The sequence below is a fragment of the Streptopelia decaocto genome (genome assembly GCF_964273445.1).
Source record: "Streptopelia decaocto genome assembly, chromosome: 3".
NCBI lineage: Eukaryota > Metazoa > Chordata > Aves > Columbiformes > Columbidae > Streptopelia > Streptopelia decaocto.
Window position 1 is genome coordinate 90301220 of NC_138656.1, and position 18480 is coordinate 90319699.

At 39.3% G+C, this 18480-nt stretch overlaps 1 protein-coding gene across 4 annotated transcripts in view; it reads right to left on the minus strand.

The window, feature by feature from the left end:
• Positions 1 to 18480, minus strand: part of FAM135A (family with sequence similarity 135 member A) — a 92570-nt gene that overhangs the window by 62726 nt on the left and 11364 nt on the right. For 3 of the 4 annotated variants that reach the window (XM_082047583.1, XM_082047581.1, XM_082047582.1), the window contains exons 2-3: positions 14919 to 15004; positions 11245 to 11365 (exon numbers count right to left, since the gene is read on the minus strand). The exons of the other annotated variant lie outside the window; for it this stretch is intronic. In XM_082047583.1, the coding sequence (XP_081903709.1) occupies positions 11245 to 11321 (77 nt within the window). In that variant the 5' untranslated portion in view covers positions 11322 to 11365; positions 14919 to 15004. The remainder of the gene's footprint in view (positions 1 to 11244; positions 11366 to 14918; positions 15005 to 18480) is intronic. 4 annotated transcript variants of the gene reach the window in all.

Sequence of the window (18480 nt, forward strand, 5' to 3'; positions counted from 1 at the left end):
AGTTGTCCAAATCCTCCTCTTTGCTGCTCATGCAAACTAGCATCTGGGAAATTCTGCCCTTCCTCATAATAAGGTAAAATAATGTCTTGAAAAGGAAACTGTACTTTTACAATATAAAGATTTTTGCAAGAAATCCAGTTTAAAGAGTTCTGTTTTACACTGTTACTCTGTCTTGTCCTCCGAGGCACTTCCTCTTGCCCCTCTGCTGCAATATACTGCCCCCCTCACATGCACTACTTGCAGAGTAATGCTGCAAGTTGTACCAATTCAGCAGCTCAACTTACAGCAGGTCACTACAGCAGCTCAGCTCAGCCAGTGCAACCACCAGGGCAGCGCACTGGGGCAGTGCGAAGCAGCCAGGAAGGCAGAAACTCTGCAAACTGGCACTGCCAGGCCAGCTCTGCATCTCTGCAAGAGAGCTTAGGGAAATTAGAATTGACATACCTGATGTCTGTCATAACTCTATCCCGCGGGCAGGGATGCCAACTGAGATGAATGCAGAAGTTCAAACAGAGGTTTTGCTTCAAAACATACTAATGTCTGAGCTGTTCTCACTCACCAGATCATACTGACATAGTGGACTCTCCTGTTCAAGAGATGTCTTCCTAAAATGGAGGTTGGAACTTTTATACATATTTCTCTCAGCATGCAATCCAGCATTAAAGTTAAACCAACCCAAAAGCTAGTTGGTGACAGAAGCAAGGACCCCATTCCTCCTGCACTTTTCATACTCCTTCTGCACCTACACTGACAGAATATCTGATCCTGGTGTGGGCCACAGATATAAACTGGTAAAACCAGAATCAAACCCTGTGTTTTTTTTATTTTTCTTCTGGTTTATCATTTCGAGGTGACCAACCACAAGGTAGAAGAGTATCACTGCAGGCACACAGGAAGCACCAGAAGCAGGGCCACCCTGTTCAGGCAGCTGCTCTCAACAGACCTCCCTACACGAAATGTCTAAACCCTTGGCCCAGTGTTCCTGCCAGCTTAATGCACTCTCTGACTACACTGCTGCCAACAGCAAGCTCACCTGGTTGACCACAGAATGGCAGGACTGCAAGAGCAAAGAAAACAGGAGAAGATCACGAATAACACACCTTGTGGCTCAAGCCAACTACAAATCCACAGATGAGAACGCTGTTTCACAGCAGATTTACATTCACGGTGCTAACAGCGGGCCATGCTGGGTGCACTTTCTCACTCTCTCCCTCCACCAAAACCAGTGCTTGGGCAGCTGTACAGCCATCCATACCAACAAAACTGGCACAGGTGAAAAATACACCTTTTTCTCCCCCCCAGTTTGATCACCTCCAATAGCCTGGAAGTTACTTCTTGCATTAAAAACAGAAGAAAATACACAATGAGTAGCAGCAGAAGTCTTGATCATTTAGTATATGGTATTCACCATCTTTTTGGAGAAAAAAGAAACATTTTAAACGTAACTAAAACTTTGTAAATAAACAAATGAAGTTATTCATGGATAAGCATGAACATGATGCTCCAGTCTGGACTGCCTCTAAGTCTTTGGAAGTTTCTTGAGCTTCTTCCCCCACTGTCAAAATGACTAAGAAACTGGGAAAGGAAGAATAAGAGGAGGGGGATGAAATAAGGTAAAAAAAAAAAAAAAAAAAATCTGAGAAGCCACTTTATATGGAATACAGTAATTGGCAGGAGGTTTAAGGAGTGAAAAAGGAAGATATTTTGGAGAGGGCACCTAACTGAAGCAGAGACAGCAAGTCTGTGTTTGGTGGTCAGATTGAGCCTGGTTCCATACTCGGATAAAGCTACGTGCTCTCAGAAGTCTGTGATAACCCAGTAAGTGTTTGTGGTTAGAGATACAGGTATACATGTCCTGGTCTTGTTAAAAACAATACCAATTCTCTTTTAGTGAATTTTCCTTTCAGCTAAGTTCTTCTAAGTAACTGCACTTTCCTGAAGTTAGCTGCATATTTTTTTGGACACTGTGCCCCAAAGCTGATAACGGCGACCAATGAAATGCAGAAGAAGCCCCATGTTTAGATTTATTGCTATGACAGCCAACAAGACTGATAAGATTTCACATGTTCCATCACGAGAGGGGCATATTTGCAAGGAGGGGCAGACAGAACAGGTGACTAAAACTGACCAACTGGGTATTCTATCGCACCCACGTCATACACCCTGTCACAGGGGGAGATCACGAGGGTCTCACTCTCTTCGACCATGGCCGGCATCTGAAGAGGACCCTGCTGGCCAGCCCTGCAATCCTAGGCCTCAATCCAGACCCTGCAACCCTGAATCCAGTTTCTGGATTGCTGTGAAGTCCCACCCATGACTGCCAGGTGCCTGCCCTGCGCCTACTGGATCCATGCCAGCTCCGCCCACCACAGCAGAGGTTAAACACTGCTACCAGGGACATTCAAGAGTGGGTTTGGTATATTTTGTATATATTCTCTATTTATCAGTAGAGTAAGTAAAGCATTTTAAAACTTTTTTCCAACTTGCAAAGCCTCTCTTCCTTCCTCCTTATCATCCTTCCTATCTAAAGGAGGGATGAGTGAGTGGTAACAGAGAGCTTCTGCCACGGTTTATTGTCGCCTTGCAATTAAACCTTGACAACATAAAGGTATGATTAGATGTATGTGCAGCAGAAGAGACACAAAAAGACACCAAGCCAGGAACTTCTGTTGTATGACAAGGCAGTCAAGATGCTGGAACACAAAATGAGCAGCGAGCTAACTTAAAGAACTAACACAATCATCTTTCTGCTGTAACTATTATGTGTATTAACCAAGCACGCATACATAGGGCAGAAAACTTAGGAATGACAGATTTTTCTCTGTTTGTTACTACCATCACAGGGGGGTGGGTCTGAACTGTAAGCCTATGCAGAAACTACACACTTTGGCTTAAAAGAGTGCTAACCTATAGAAGAGTCTCAAAATTAGCAAATTAAATGACTAAACATGTATTTACTGCACAGTTAAAACTGCTAGTGCTGTCACATGCCATGCCAGAATACTGAATTCGGTAAAACTCAGATTTACAAAGAGAAGGTACATACTCAATAAATCATTATTCTTCTGTCTTCAACTAAGACTTACTCCCATTCGACCTTCGTACTACAAATTGTTCTGCAGATCAAAAAAATGGGCCTTCTCCAGAGAGAATCCTTTGATACTCAATACCGTCTTACATTGCCATTTACTCCCTCACTAAACTATGATAAACTCACTGAGCCTGCTGCTGCTGACAATCTTCATGGCAAGGCATGCTGATACACATGCTCTACTTTGCAAGGTGAAATGGCACCTAGTCTTACATCCACAAGATACATCTTTCTTTGACTGCATAAAGAAAGAATGAATTATACATGGCCCCCACATATGTGTCCTCAAAAGATGACAAATGCCATAAGCCATATCACAATTACGTATAACCTTGCTGTCACACTAAATAGTTGCACCTATCCCAGGCTCCAGTAAGACACTAAAATGGCATAAGTATACATCCAAGTTGTTTATTTTTTTGTTCTCAAAAAATGTAATTTTGCCAAATTCAGTGTCTTGAGGGTACAGGATGCCATTAGACAGCTTTAATTCTGATGTGATAAAATATTTGCAATTGTGAAATCATAATAACAGTTGCAAAAGTTATGATGTTTAAAATCTCCAAAAGTACTACATGGGTCTAAGAGCTAAAATCTCAACAAAATCCAGGAGATTTCAAATTTGTACCCAATATTTGAGAAGTCTAGAATATGCAATGAATTCTCATCAACATTTTACAAAATTTAAGGTACATTTTGTGAACCAATAATGAGGCGATTATGGAAAAAAAAACCACAACACAACTAAGTTCTATAAAACATACCTCCAGGACACCTACAGTTACCAACTGTTAGCTATATCTCTGTGAATAACGACTGAAGAAATAAGCACCTGTACCATCATCTTTTCACATCAAAATAAATACCTAAAACAGGTGGCTTCAGGATCTGATTTAGTTTCTGAAGTTGGAGGCTAGTCATCTGGGAATCAACAGCGGAGAAGGGGCAGAAGCCCAATTGCCAATGGCTCTGGGTGACCCCTAGATAAACTTCCCTGTGTGGTTGGAAGTCTCCTAACACAGACATCGTACTCTAATTTCTGAAGACAAGCAGTACAACCTCCCTACATCTTCAGTTCCACTCACATGGCTGAGGCAGAGTATACTTCAAAAGCATTAATTTATCATCTAAGTCAAAGCAAGCAGTGCTCAATTTTCCACTTAATTTTCCAACTCCTGTTCTCAACAAATATGAGTCTTTTCATTTTAAAAGACAATATTCTGAAGTACGATCATATGGTACTTCAAATCATTATTGCTCTTTGAGACCAAATCATATCATTGGTCTCTCAGACATACTGCATCAGAAGGGCTTATGGGATATTTGATGATATTAACTTTTAACTTCTACAGCAATACCAACTTAAAATAAAACTCACCACCGCTCATTCTCCTTCTTGCCTCAGAGCAAGCAGGACCTGTGTGTGTGCATGCACTGTTGAACCAGAATCAGAATCTGATCCACTTTTAAAAAATGAAACCAAAAGAAAAGTATTTGCAATACTTTTCCTAGACAGACTATTTCCTTGGTTTTATAGCCTAGCTCTCCAAAGCTTAAACTCATATTACTGCAATTTGTATTATTGTAAAATCATAAGCTGAAGAACAGAGCTCATCTTGCAATTGTTAGCCAAATCTGACAGTCTTCTTCTCCCTTTGTAAAGACTGTATTACATTAAGTAAAGATCACAGTACAATACCTCAGAAGATAAGCTACATGTCAGAAGATAACTCACAACACTTATTTCCAGAAGGCGATGCCATACAGAAATGTAGTCTGAAAGTCAAAGTATGACTGGGCTGTATGAATTAAAAAGAAAAATAGGTGAGCCTGAATACTCCTTGTCCCTTATCAGTTTGTTATTTGATCATAGGCTGACAACACAAAACATTAGCAGCGACTACTTCTTTAAGGACAAAACCTTTTCATTCCTGATGTAGCCAGGAAAAAGAAAAAAGGTCCTATTAAATGTGTACTCTTCAAATTTAATTTCCTGTTAATAAATTATAAAACTAATGTAGACGATTCACTGTATCAAGAAAAAATTGAACTTTGCATTATTTCTCATTAAATTACTGTGCAATCATATTAAGATTCATTAAAATTAATACTCTGATTCAAGATATTTTCTTTCACGCTACATTACACAACCATACACATGGAAGCATAAAATATCAATGCTGCTCAGATGCATCAGTAAGTATCTGCACATGGAAAAAACATAAATCTGTGGAACAGAAGAATAACATAAGGCTACATTTCCAGTAGTCTCTGTAGCTTAAATTCCGTTGACTTTGAATAGGACTTCAGTCCACAAGCAACTTAGTGTTACTGAAATCCTAGCAATAACTTAATTTCAGATATGACACACTTCTAAAAACATATTTTACGTTAGAATCTGCTAAAGTCTCTTCTCTGGAAGGTATTTCCTTTTCTTCTTGCATCTGTTAACCAGCATTTATAAAGCAAAACCACTTTGTGTGGTAGACTTACATTACTAACGTAAACTCTTGATGTGCTTTTGCAATAATCTTTTAGCCCAAAACAAAGTCAAATAACAGATGACTAGACACAGTGACCACAAAGGTAAACCTACAGCTACAATCAAGCGCTACTGTTAATATTTTATTTTACCTGTGCCGTTCATAGTCTACTTAACAACAAATTTACAATTAGCTGAAATAACGATTACAGAGTTCTGTTTCTTAAACCCACAACAAAACAACAGATATTCTACTTCACAGAGAAAATTGTTAAGAAAAAAAAGACAAAGCACAGACATAGAGACATTATTACTGAAAACTGTCTAAATTCAGCTTTGGCCAGTTGTGTGTGCATGCATATTACTGACAAAATAACAAATGATTAGTCACAAAATGGGAATTTAACACTGGGATTATAAGAACGCACAGAGACAGGGAAAACAGACTGAAGCTGTTTTCAAAGCAGACCTTGCAGCAATGTGTGTGCTATGCTAAACTAGAAACTATCACTTATGTTTCTCTAGTCCATTAGATTTGTCAGTTCATGGCTGAAAAGGCAACACAAAGCTCCAGAAAAATGAAAAGCCCATGATCCCACAATTGAGGCTTACCAGGAAACTTCTCTCACTACCCACAAGAAAGGCATAACTACTCCAAGTTAGAGATCAGGATTCATCATCTGGTCATAGAACACTGCAAATTAAACTGAGCGCTAAAAAGTACCATGACACTTTCAATAACCAGATGTTTGAATTCAGAAAAGCTCAATACATTTATATTTCAGTTCAGGATATTGTCATGTACCAAACACATATGTAAACATGGAGGGTAAGCAGTCACAGTCCACAGCAGAAAAATGAGTAAGAGACAACTTGCCCTTACAGCAACAATGTCTTTGAAGAACAGCATTGTAAATAACATCCAGAATCATCAGGAGGCGGTGGCAGGAGATAGAGCAGAAAGTGTTACAAGTAAACATTCCAAATTTCTGTTACAAATAGTGCTAAAATTGCCACTGGTGTCCCACAACCTCCTACCTGCACAAACTTTTAAACATCAGGAAAATACAGGTCAAAAGCACATTATCAAGGCAACATATATTTGAACTGCCTATCTACAGGTGATAACATCACCACTAGAAAAAACAAGAATGTGATGCCCTAAGTGTTTATGAAAATTTTTCATGAGAACATTGTCATCTGTTCTACATCTGAAACTAATTTTCATTTCAGTTACCTGGAACACGAGTTTTCACAAAGTATTAAAAGGTTATTCTTATAATGATTATTATATGTAGGCAGAACAGGCCTACAGTAATAAATCCTTACACTAAAGGACTCAGCAAAATAAGAGACAACATGTGAATGGACATATAAATATGGAGGCACAGTGACACCGATACAGTAGTTGTTGGTGTGGCAAAAAATGATTTCAGGAAACAGCTTTTGTCCGAGATATTGGCCAAACAGATAAAAATTACTTCTCCTCATCTCCGATGCAGGAAGTAATATAAAACTGACCATACATGTCCAGAAATCACAGATTCTGGTCAGTGACTTTCATCACAGAGAAATCCTGTATCTCAAAAATGTAAATATACTGATCATCTATTTTGCAGACTTTTTGAAGAGGAAAATCAGTATGGAAAGATGAGCATCCTGGTTTGAAAACAAAGTGGGAAAAACAGCCTGACACCAGTGCTAAGCCGCTGGTAGGAGTTGGGCAGCATAACAGAGGAAGGATTTGCTTTTCCAAACTATGCCTGCTGCTACACTCTGGCTATTACAGCTCCACGTACAATTGGCCTCCTTCTGCCACAACACCCTGCTGCTCATGTTTAACCTGTTGTCCACCATGACTATCAGGTGCTATTTTCGCAAAGGCGCTTTCTAGACAGTCTGCACTGACACACAACGTTACTCGACCCCATCTGGACGATTTGCACTTGCCCTTGAGAATCCTATCAACCCAGTTCTCCAGTTTGCCTAGATCCCTCCACAGAGCACCTCTGTTCTCCAGCATGTCTAACCACTCTGTGTAATTTGTTGCCTCTCAAAAACTTGCTGAGAAGGCACTCTGTCTCGTCATCCAGGTTGTTCATCAAAACACTACACAGTATGGAACCAGTATCAACCAGTTATCAGCTGCAAGTTGGACTCTGCACCACTGAGGACTTTTTGCAACCAGTCACCCAAACAGTTTTCCACTCAACTCATTCTCCGCTTCTGCAGTCCACATTTCACTCAAGCTACGCTGTTTCCCTTTGTATTTATAATAGATCAGCACTACAGAGCCCAAATCTAACTGCAGCTTTTATGAGCTAAGATGACAAAACAGCCTGCAGCCTTGCTATCTCAGACCATCATTCTCTCAGGTCTCAAAAAATTACATTTCTTTTACCCATTTTGTCACACAATACTCACACATCAATCACTGTTTGAGAAAAAACTCCCTTAATCACACCCCAGTAGTTCAAAAAGGATAACTATGCAAAGCCTTATTTGAGTCTAACAACAGATTAAAATAAACCAACAGAGCTATCTTGAGCAAGCTGAATTTTAAGCAAGTGGCACAGAGTTGTAAGAAAATATAATGAAACAGTTGTATCAGATAAGGATACTACTTAACTGTTCTTTAACTATACTAGACACCTCTGTGACTTACAGCTACAGGCCAACTTTCAGAAGCAGCTAATCACCAACATCACCACAGACTTCAGTACAGCCCATTTTTGAACCGCATGAGCAGCAGTGAGCTACACATGCAAACAAGTCTCAAGTATTACAATGAAGTGTCTGCTCTGTGTCTATCTCCTTGCTTGGAATAATAACAGTTCTCAAAAGAAAATAATCAGTCTGCTTCACAGGGTCAGTTAGGAGAATAATGTGGTTATAACAGTGAGTCTGTCACAGGACCTCCAGGTAAATTTAATCTTGGGTGAAATACTATGAGAAATTTCGGCTGAGTTCTGCCCTACTGGTTTACATCAGCAGAGTGGTTTTGATGCACTTTCCCCAATGACCCTGGTTTGCTGCATGATGGTTCACTTCACTGAAAGCTTTCCAGGTATATAACCTGATGTCTCCTGAAGAAAGCTAAACCACACGCTCTGTCACAAAATGCTCTTGAACCCCCAGGGGCACAAAAAGGTTTGAACCAATTACTGGCATGAACAACTTCAAAATGCACTCACAATGCAAAACATCTGGTCCAAAGGACAAGATTAAATCTAGTCTGAAGTAACCCTAGAACCACATAGATATGGGGACATCAACGCTGCTTCTAGTAATTAATTCCTAAAGTACTAAATTAATTGTTAGTGGTCATAAGTGCTTCTGGCAATAGTGCCATTAAAGATACAGATCCAAGAAAACATGTTATAGTTGGATGCAATAGCTGGCACATTTCTTCAAATAGTTATAAAACCAGGAAGAAATAATAATGGTTTTGATTGGATATTGGGATACGTGGACTCTACAGAAAGGTGCAGGGAGGCAAATGTGCTACAAATTGTGATTACTTGTAATAGATGACATTTTATTTTGCACAATTCAGAAGGTCATTATGCTTCTAACACCATGACACAGGTAAGCTTAACTGGGTAGGCATGAATACACACAATCCCAAAGAAACCCAGAATACAATCAATTCTTTATCTGACTTTTGGAGAGAGAAACCAATGCTAAACACAGTGGTAGCTCAAAAATAGGAGGCCAACAATGAAACTAAAGATTTCCTTTTCTGCTGATTCAATCCACGCTCCAAGAGCACCTCCAGCAATGTAAATATTACATCCCACCTCAAATAAATACAAAGACATGTCCCTAGAAAAATATTAGAACATACCCAACAGAAATGATTGCAATAGTCACACTAACCAGTTTTTCAAATTATTCTGGAAATTCCCTCTCCTTCCCAAAACTGCTTTCTAAGAGAACACACCCAGAGTTAAAAGTTCAGCTTGAAATCAGAGGTAGTATCTACTCATGTCACTTTTCTCATTATGTCAGCATTTCACCTCTCTGAACTTGCCCGATGAATTTACTGCTTTTTAAAGAGTAAGCTAAAAAGAAACATGCCAAGTAGAGCACTGGTAATTATACCGATGTGCTTTGCTTCGCAACTACATTTCCAAGGAATCATTTAAATTGTAAAGTTAAAACAACCAAAAGGCTTTTTTCTTTACAGGCTCTTCTCTATTAGGGTAACGTGCTGCCATATTTTACCCTCTCCTTCCCCACTGATTTCAGAGCTTAAAAAAGCCATAGTTCAACAGATTGTGCCTTTTTGTTTGAAGTAATTAGAATAGTCTCAGTGTTTTCCCAAAACTCTTAAGCCTTCTTTACTCCTCCTCTTTCAATAAAGAGTGAAATTATTATTTTCCCTTAAAAAGGGACATAGTTTGTTGCATATACTTTGACTGCAAACGGCAGCAAGCACAACAGGTAATCACTTCTGTCAGTACCAGCTTCAGGTCAAATTTAGAGAAGAGCTAACTTTAATAAAATATAGATGAAAACCAACAGTAACACGGCAAGGATAGAGGCTAGATAGCCAAGACGTTTTATAACAGTATTTTATGCCTCTTTCTCCTGAGCTCCTTCCCAATCCTACCTTTTTTTGTATTACTCTTCCCCAAAATATCCACCTCAGAGGGTTAATACAAACTGGAGGAACTGTATCCAACCTGAAGCAGGGAAACTTTCCTGTTACTTAACCTTTATCAACTCACCTTGTCAAAAAAAAGCAACAACAAAACCAACCCTACCAAAAATAACCACCCCCACTTGCCTTGAATTATGTGAAGGTTAAAAACAAGAATGTACTTCCTTATTGCTGTTTCTAATGAAAGATATTCTACAATGGTTTGAAAAAAGGAGCTATCATAAATGAACACTGATATATATATTGTTCCTCACAGCCTCAACCAGATTTATCTAAAGCAAACATCATAAGAACCACAACACTGAAATGTATTTTTACTGTAATCTGACGGACCATGTATCACAACACTAGATGACTGATAACCTTTAATAACTTGAAAATAAGCTACAAAGAATTATTTCCTTTGTAGCCTTGGGAAAGGTGAACCTTAGAAAGTAATCTAGGGACAATCAGGTAATATCAAATGAAGGAACGTGGAAAAGCCTTCTACAGAGACCAGGTAGAGCAAGAGGAGGTCAGATAGGTCTAATGAAGCAGTATGGAGTTTTCTGTAACTGTGGAGGCACAGCACGGTGTGAGGAGGAGAGAAGCTGGTGAAGTTCTCCACTGCCAAATGGATAAACTAATAAGTTAATTGGGGCAGCCATGTTTTTTAAAAGATTCAAGAGAACACTTATATTTCAAAAAAAAGGGATTACAGAAATAAGATACGAAAGTGTAAAGGCCTGGATAAGAATATAATCTACTTTCCAAATATACAGAGCTTCCCTCTCCTCCAATTAGACAAAAATATTTTATTACAACTTAAATTTTAGGCCAAATTATTTGAGTATTTAATTTCAATTCCTAAAATATATATGCCTTTCTAATAAGGAATAAAATTATTTCACATCTCTATAAAAACAGTCAATAATACACGAAACAACACTACATGACAATACCCATTAAGGTCTTTCCAACATCAATCATCCACCATAGTAAAGTCTGATAGAATGCACTACCTACCCTCTTTGAAACAAATCCACATTGAAGAATTTGTGGAGCTCCACGGAGAATTCTACCATAGCCTGAACTTCACTCATGTTTATGAGGATGAAGAAGTCAAAACTTGTCAGCACCTTAGTTACTGAAAACAAACAGAAAACAAACTTTTTAGCACACAAGCTGGCGATATTGTCTGTCTGGTCCTTAAAAAGTACAACACTATACACAATTTTGCACAGCTTCTTTAAATATACAGGCCCTGGGGTAAAGAATAATATAGGATGTACCAAATCCTGCCCACAATAACTTCTTTGTTGCAGAAGATTTAAATGCTATCAGAGAAGTATGACAGCACACCATCAGCATAATACAATCCTGGCACTTACTGATACCTCCGTACTGCAGCTCTGCTCTGGTACTTGGCTGAAGAGAGGGAGAAATACTGCCGACAAGGAGAAAAAGAGCATGGTCTGCTTCCAGCCCTTGTCAAAGTAGAATGATGGTGCAGGCAGTAGTACCTCAACTCTCACACCAGGGCAGGGAGAGCTGAATTACAGTGTAGGCAGACAGTGCAGAGAAAGTGCCCGACCAGGTCATTTAGGGCTTTAGATGGAGGGATTCTAGAGGGGAGGCAGGAGTTAAAGAAGGTAACATGCCTATTTTTAGTCAATCTTCGTTAGCTGTAAAGTGTTAATTCTCCCTGGTTTCTTCACAGCCACAGACTGGCACCTTCCAGCTAATTTACAACTGCCTGCTGATACTTAAATTAAAACCCTACAGACTTTACTGAGTTCTGCTGTTTTTCCTTCAAAAATATCACCTGGATTAATAAAATAGACTATACATTCCACAAACACTTGTCTTCAAGCTTCCCAGTTCCTGCAAGCACTGTCTAGTTTGAAGAATAAACAAACCAAAAAAACTAAACCAGGCTATCTTTCATGCACATTAGACCATCTTCTGGGTCTAATGCAGAAACAATAAATATAAAAACGCCAGCTTGCCTGAAGCCTGAATGGATTATGGGATGTTTTTGTTTCCAAAATTTTGAACATGCATTTGGGTGTTTGTGAAGCAGGCATTATGAATGAGATAGAAACAGTGTAGCTGACAAAAAAAAAAAAAAGAAAGTCGTCCACACAGCAGGGATCAGTGACCTGAAAGTGAAGTTGCCCTGTAGCCTACCAACTAAATTATCTTGGCATATGACTCAAGATAATATTTACCTTTCTGTACTCGCCCTAGAGGAGCTGGAAGGCTTCAAGCACCATAGTACAGGTCTCGATTGTTAACTATAAACAATAAGTTAATTCTGACGTTCGTTCAACAGCACACACTTTGCAGAAACACAGAAACAGTATGTTACTGAAGTAATGGAACAGGGAAAGAGGAATTTTGCTTCTGAAGCTGAGTTACAACAATATGAGGAACTCAGATCAAGGGCCCCTACTGTAAGATCAAAACTACAGCATCTAGACGATGCAATTAACCCAGCTTGTGTAAAAATCCTGTGTTCATTCAAATTTCAATCAAGGGACTCCAACAGATTAATTGAATGATGCCACAAGTTTTGCTACAGTATTCAGTGCTAGGTCTGTCACTGATAACCTACAGGGCTTTGCAATAAATCCCTCTTCCAGTGCTTTTCTATAGGATTGTGTAGGGATGTCCTCTGCAGTCTTTAAAGCTAGAATGAAGCACTTCTGCACTCTAATTCTTTGCAGTTACCATATTGCATTATCACATGTGCATCACCTACCGAGATGCAAGCACACCTTCTGCAAATGGAACCTGGCCTGACACTGAGCAGGGATTCAGGGATCCTAGGTCTGTTACGACCCTTGGCCACCGGGCAACAAATCTTGAGGGCTGTGCATTAAATCTGTGACAAAACTGTACAACACCCCAGAAAGGAACTCATTTTAAAACACCTAGGAAAAAGAAAAAGTATTTAAACAGACAAAGGATGCCATGGGGCAGTCTCATGCAGCTTGTATTTTGATGAAACTCCATTTTTAAGTGAGGAAGGTATCAAATGCCTCTGACTCCCCAGTTCAGTGAGTAGTTCTATGTCCCTCAAAAGTTTGCCTCCACTAAAGAGAAGAGAAAACTGTTCCTGCAAGAGTTGTTGGGCCAAGCAGCCACTCCCAAATGCTTCAGGGTCTCTCAAGTCCTCAGGAGGAAAACTCAGAACAATCCAGAACTAGTCCAATTAGACAAGTTCAAAGGTCTATTTTATAAATGACTTAATTCAACAAAAAAAGCCCAAAGAGCTGTCCAGTGGACCTGTGGTATTTCTATTCTGTGTAACATGGCTCCAGCTGGCGTGACTCCCCTGCTCCTCCGTTGAGCTGACTGACCATCCCCAGTCAGCCCACTACAATCCACCTGGGCTTGCAACCCCTGTGGACCGAACACAGGGCCCAGCAACCACAGGCCTGCACGACACAGCGCCACGAGTTTTAATCCAGTAACACAGCCCTCGCCCAATTACCAGCATTTGGAAAAGCAGCACCCATGCCTTGCACCAGTCTCAACTGCTAAACCAGTGAGAAATATTGAGCCACAGTTCGCAAAGTGGTGCATCCAGAACACGCTGCTGCCTGCCACGGCAGGGACTGCAGCCTGTCAGCCAACCTTTGAGAACAGCTTTTTCTTTGCCAAGCATCAGCTTGTTCCACGAGCACCTTAACCTGGGTGAGCAGGAGCATTCACTGCCTTGGGCTGGCATAAACCAAATCACTACTTTTCTGTCAAAGTCTTTCATATTAGTGCAAAGGAAAACTGTGTTTTTCAACTATATATTAGAAAGTGTTATGCAGTGATTAAATGTTTTAAAGAAGAAACTCAAACTTGGACAATGTCTTTATTTTTTGGTATGCTAATCATAAAAAAGCCAACAACAAACAAGCTAAACTTATGTAGATTTATTTGTACAGATTCCATTAAATTTTCAGCTAAACTTCACTAACTTCAATGATATTAAGTGTTAAAATGAGTTCTGGACATTTAATAAGTTTATTGTTGTATTTTAAAGTATATAACTAGCATTCAGAAACTGAGCTGAACTGCATGTTTGTTCTGTTTGCCTGTAAGAAGTAAAACAATCCTTCAGTGGGAGCTCCCTCCATATGAGCAAAAGAGGTTAATGCAGCATATAAACATGTATTCAATATTCAAAAATATTTAAGCACTGAGACCGAACATCTCCAATAGTTAAAATGTTAGTTAAATCCACACAATCCTATACTGAGGGCCAAAACTTTACTTTCCTTCACACTTATGGGCATTTATTTATTTTCTTAAGCTGGAAACTATCCTTCATAACCTGGTCAGGCCATGCTGTCCCCACACTACCCCACCACTTCTTCAGTTATCCAAACTAATCTTTTCACAGGTCATGATACAAAACGGATCATAGGATATCATATTTTAAAAGACTATCAGAAGGAAAAAATGTTTCTTGATTCTGTTTTTTTCTAAACTCATCATTTTAGTGATACTTTACCTCAGCTGCATCAGAGCACCTGAGAGTGCAATGAAAAGACAGATGGAGGTTGTACAGAAACCTCCCAAACCAGCTTTGTTCTCAGAGAAATGCTTGTGTAACAGTGCCATTAATCTAGCTACTTGTACTGGGAATTGCAAGACAACGCTAAGAAACAAAACCACAGTACATTCAAAGAATGTCTTACCTCCACTGGAAAATACTCCATTTTAGTACGTTAATTAACCCGTCTTCCAGTTCTTCGCTATTGCTGTCAAAAACATACTGCTTGAACTAAAAAACAAACAAACAAAGTTTTACTTAGAGCAGTCTCTAGAACTTTTCAGTACTTGTGTTCTTTACCCTCTTTTCCCATGTCCTAGTAACAGCCCCAGCGTGTCCTCTCCAACAGTCATCCATGTACCTCCCACCAGCATTCTCCAATCTCCCCTCCATTCCTGCACTGCAGTTTTCAGCTTTCTGCAAGTGTAGCAGTCTGACATGTATTTTTCCAAAATAAGGTAAAAACCGAAAATTTCTCATGAAGCCCATGCTCTGGCAAAGCTGCTGTTGCCATGTTCAGCCAAACTATCCCTGTCTTCACCAAGGAATTCTAAAATCCAGGTCCCACAGGACTTCAGTACGCCCCCAGCCGCCCCAATCTCCAGAGAGACTTTCAGCTCACCAGCAGCAACATAGCGATGAGGAGGTGGGAGGATATTCTGGCCTGAGTCATCAAATACAGCTCATGCCCCCACACAGTCCTACACAGCTACCAGAGAGGAGACAATTTACAAGAACAGGGCAGACTAAATTCTCCTGGTAAATCTTACGTCCCTTCCCCTCAGGAGACAAAATTCAGGGGACAAGGGGGAGAGCCCTAAGTCCAAGAATCCATATTCTTAGAGCAAACTGTATAGGTGGGTCAATGCCACCAAATACTCTGAAGCTCTTCTTGAAGCTCCTGCTAGACCACTGCCTTAAAACTGTTAAGAATCAGTCTCTCTTCCCTGTATTCTTAAACATCGGGGTATTTTTTAAAAATACCCTAAACAATAACCACAGTCTCCCTTTTATCGGATGACCTTTCGATTTCAGACGTGAAGAGAATGGTTAGTCATCCCTTTGTAGAGAAACTTTATATCCTTTCTGTAGCATGTTTCACAGAAATACAAACACAAAATCTATCACAGCTCCTGCAGGCAAGACATGAAACTAAACTGGTTTTGCCTTAGCTTGAGAGAGAAGAGAAATTAGAGCATAAAAAAAATCTGGAACTTTTAAAAACATGTTTGATATACATCCTTGTTACCACATATTATCAATAATGCCCCAGTAAAATTTTGATATCATAGCATCACATCAAAATGGCACTGACATTTATTTTATTTGTATAATGATGCAATACAGCCTGTGTCATACCAATTCTCTTCTAAAAAGGACTACGTTCTTTTTTAAAACAAAGAGAGAGAGAAAACACATAAAATTATTAGTTGAACTTCTTCTAGCCTTATAGTTAGGATTTCATATTCAGTGAAAGTCAAAAGCAAAAATACAGAATCCTACAAATAAAAATACAACAAAATGTTCATTTACTTCCAGCTTTCTTCTAGTTGCTCATTTAACACAGATAATTTTTTTCTTCTGATTTACTGTAGAAGCTTTGCATACCTCCATCCCTGACCTTTTTTTCCCCCATCCTCTTCTCCTTGATGCTCAGAGAACCAGCAGCTGCCAACACAAATTCAGCCACCATCTATCTCTGTGCCGCTGAGTCACAGGTTTGTCCCCCACCTGAGAACTGTCTTCAATTCCAATTTTAGCTGTTTCTTGGACACAGCCTTCAGCTGAAACTCAATGTGGCAAAAACGGAGTTCTTGACTTGACCTGCATGGCTATTCCTAATGCCTGCTTTCTGAGTGTGCACAATAGCACAATCTGACTGTAAACCTAGACAGTATTTTCCATTTTGTTTTCTCTGGGTTCTCATAGACTTTGGCAAGACCATGCATAACACTTGCCAAATTTTTCTGCATGTGACTAGAAATATGTCTCATCTATCCATACAGCCAAAACTCATCCAAGCTAATATCCTCTTTTAATTACCGTTGAGTCTGAGAAAGCATAATTCACTGCATGTATTAGTTCAGCATGTTGCTGCAAAGAACCAGCCTGTTATTTTGATCATTTCACCTCCCTCTCTGCATCCCCTGCAGAGAAAGCCTGGACTACTGCATCAAGTAGAACCCTCCTGTCTGCCTTTGAAATCCTTTTGTAGCTGTGCCACGTTTGCTATCACAGTGTTCTGGCTGAAGACTAGAATTTCCTAGCACTACAAATAAAACATGTCTCTCCATAATTAAAAAGGTGAAAGGGTAAAAAAGAAATGCTAATTTGATGTAGGATTGCATATTCATCACATTGTAAAACAAGGAAACAAACAAAGAGAATCCTTAAGTGGAGGTATTTAGGACACCTTATTTGATTCATTATCCTAATTTTAAAAAAGCAACACGACCATCTCAGAAAAAGACAACAAAATAGATTGCTTTATATCAGAAATTATTCATTAAATTATTTTTAAAGCTTCACAGTTACAAATAATTATATTAATGTAAATAACCACAGTTACTTAAATATAGTTATAAACAATGACCTAATTTCATGGGCTCAGGACAAAACTCAGCTATTACAATTTTCTTCTTACCTCGTTCTCTAAGCCCACATTACTTCCCAGACAGCCATTACAAGGTTTGATTCACCATTTCTAATAAAGCTAATGCAAGATATCTATGACATTTTAACGGGCTAGATAAACAACCAGCTTAATCAAGCATTAAAATTCAAATTTTCCTACTTTTTGCTTTAAATTTAGCAAAAATATCTTGTCCTCTATGCAGCACACTGATAAAAACAACATACTCACTACTTTGAGCTGACAACTTGATTATTCCCACTGAGCATGGAAGTCATTAATATGTTGCATTTTCTTTTATTCTCCCCTATTAATAGACTGTGTATGTGATACAATAATTCATCATGAACATTAGGTTTATTCCCTTCTACCCTAGCATTGGTCTTTGTCAGTCTGACAAATGACATGTTACTTCTAAGCTTCCTCATTAAAAAGTTTAACATGAAAAGTTCCGTGAGTAGGACCATTAAAGACTTGCTTTCCTACCGCTGTGCCTTTCTCCTTCCACCACGATAAGCCCCTACCTTTTATGGCCCCTTAAAAAGATCGCACGTTCCACAGGTACGATGAAGCTATAACCACAGCAACCGGCCTGCTGCTGCAAAACCAACCCCATGCTAGCTGGCTTCTGTATTTTTCCTCCCAGTAAGGGCATTATCTTCAGTGTCTTCTCTCTTCAGCCACCAATTCACTAAACAAAAACTTCATATTTGCGAGCCCTTCTCCTCTTCCACATTAGCCTGAACTGAGCAATGGTTTCAACAGTTATTTGCAAAGAAAGAGAAGAGGAAACAAAACATGAGCAAACCAAACAATGTTTTATTTGCCTTTTACAAAGAGTTCCCCTAAAAAAAAAAAAACACAACACAAAAGAAAAACAAACAAACAAACAAAAAAACTACTCACATTTTTAAAGTTATGTTTAAAAGTGTATGAAATAACTGGCATAAATGTGACTGCCTTTGAGTCAGCAGCAGCAAAATGCAGCATTCTGATGAAAAGTAGTGGCAGTTCAGGGTATGTGCTACCACATTACACCAGCTCTTTGTCCCACTTTGGTTCCATGCACCAGCTG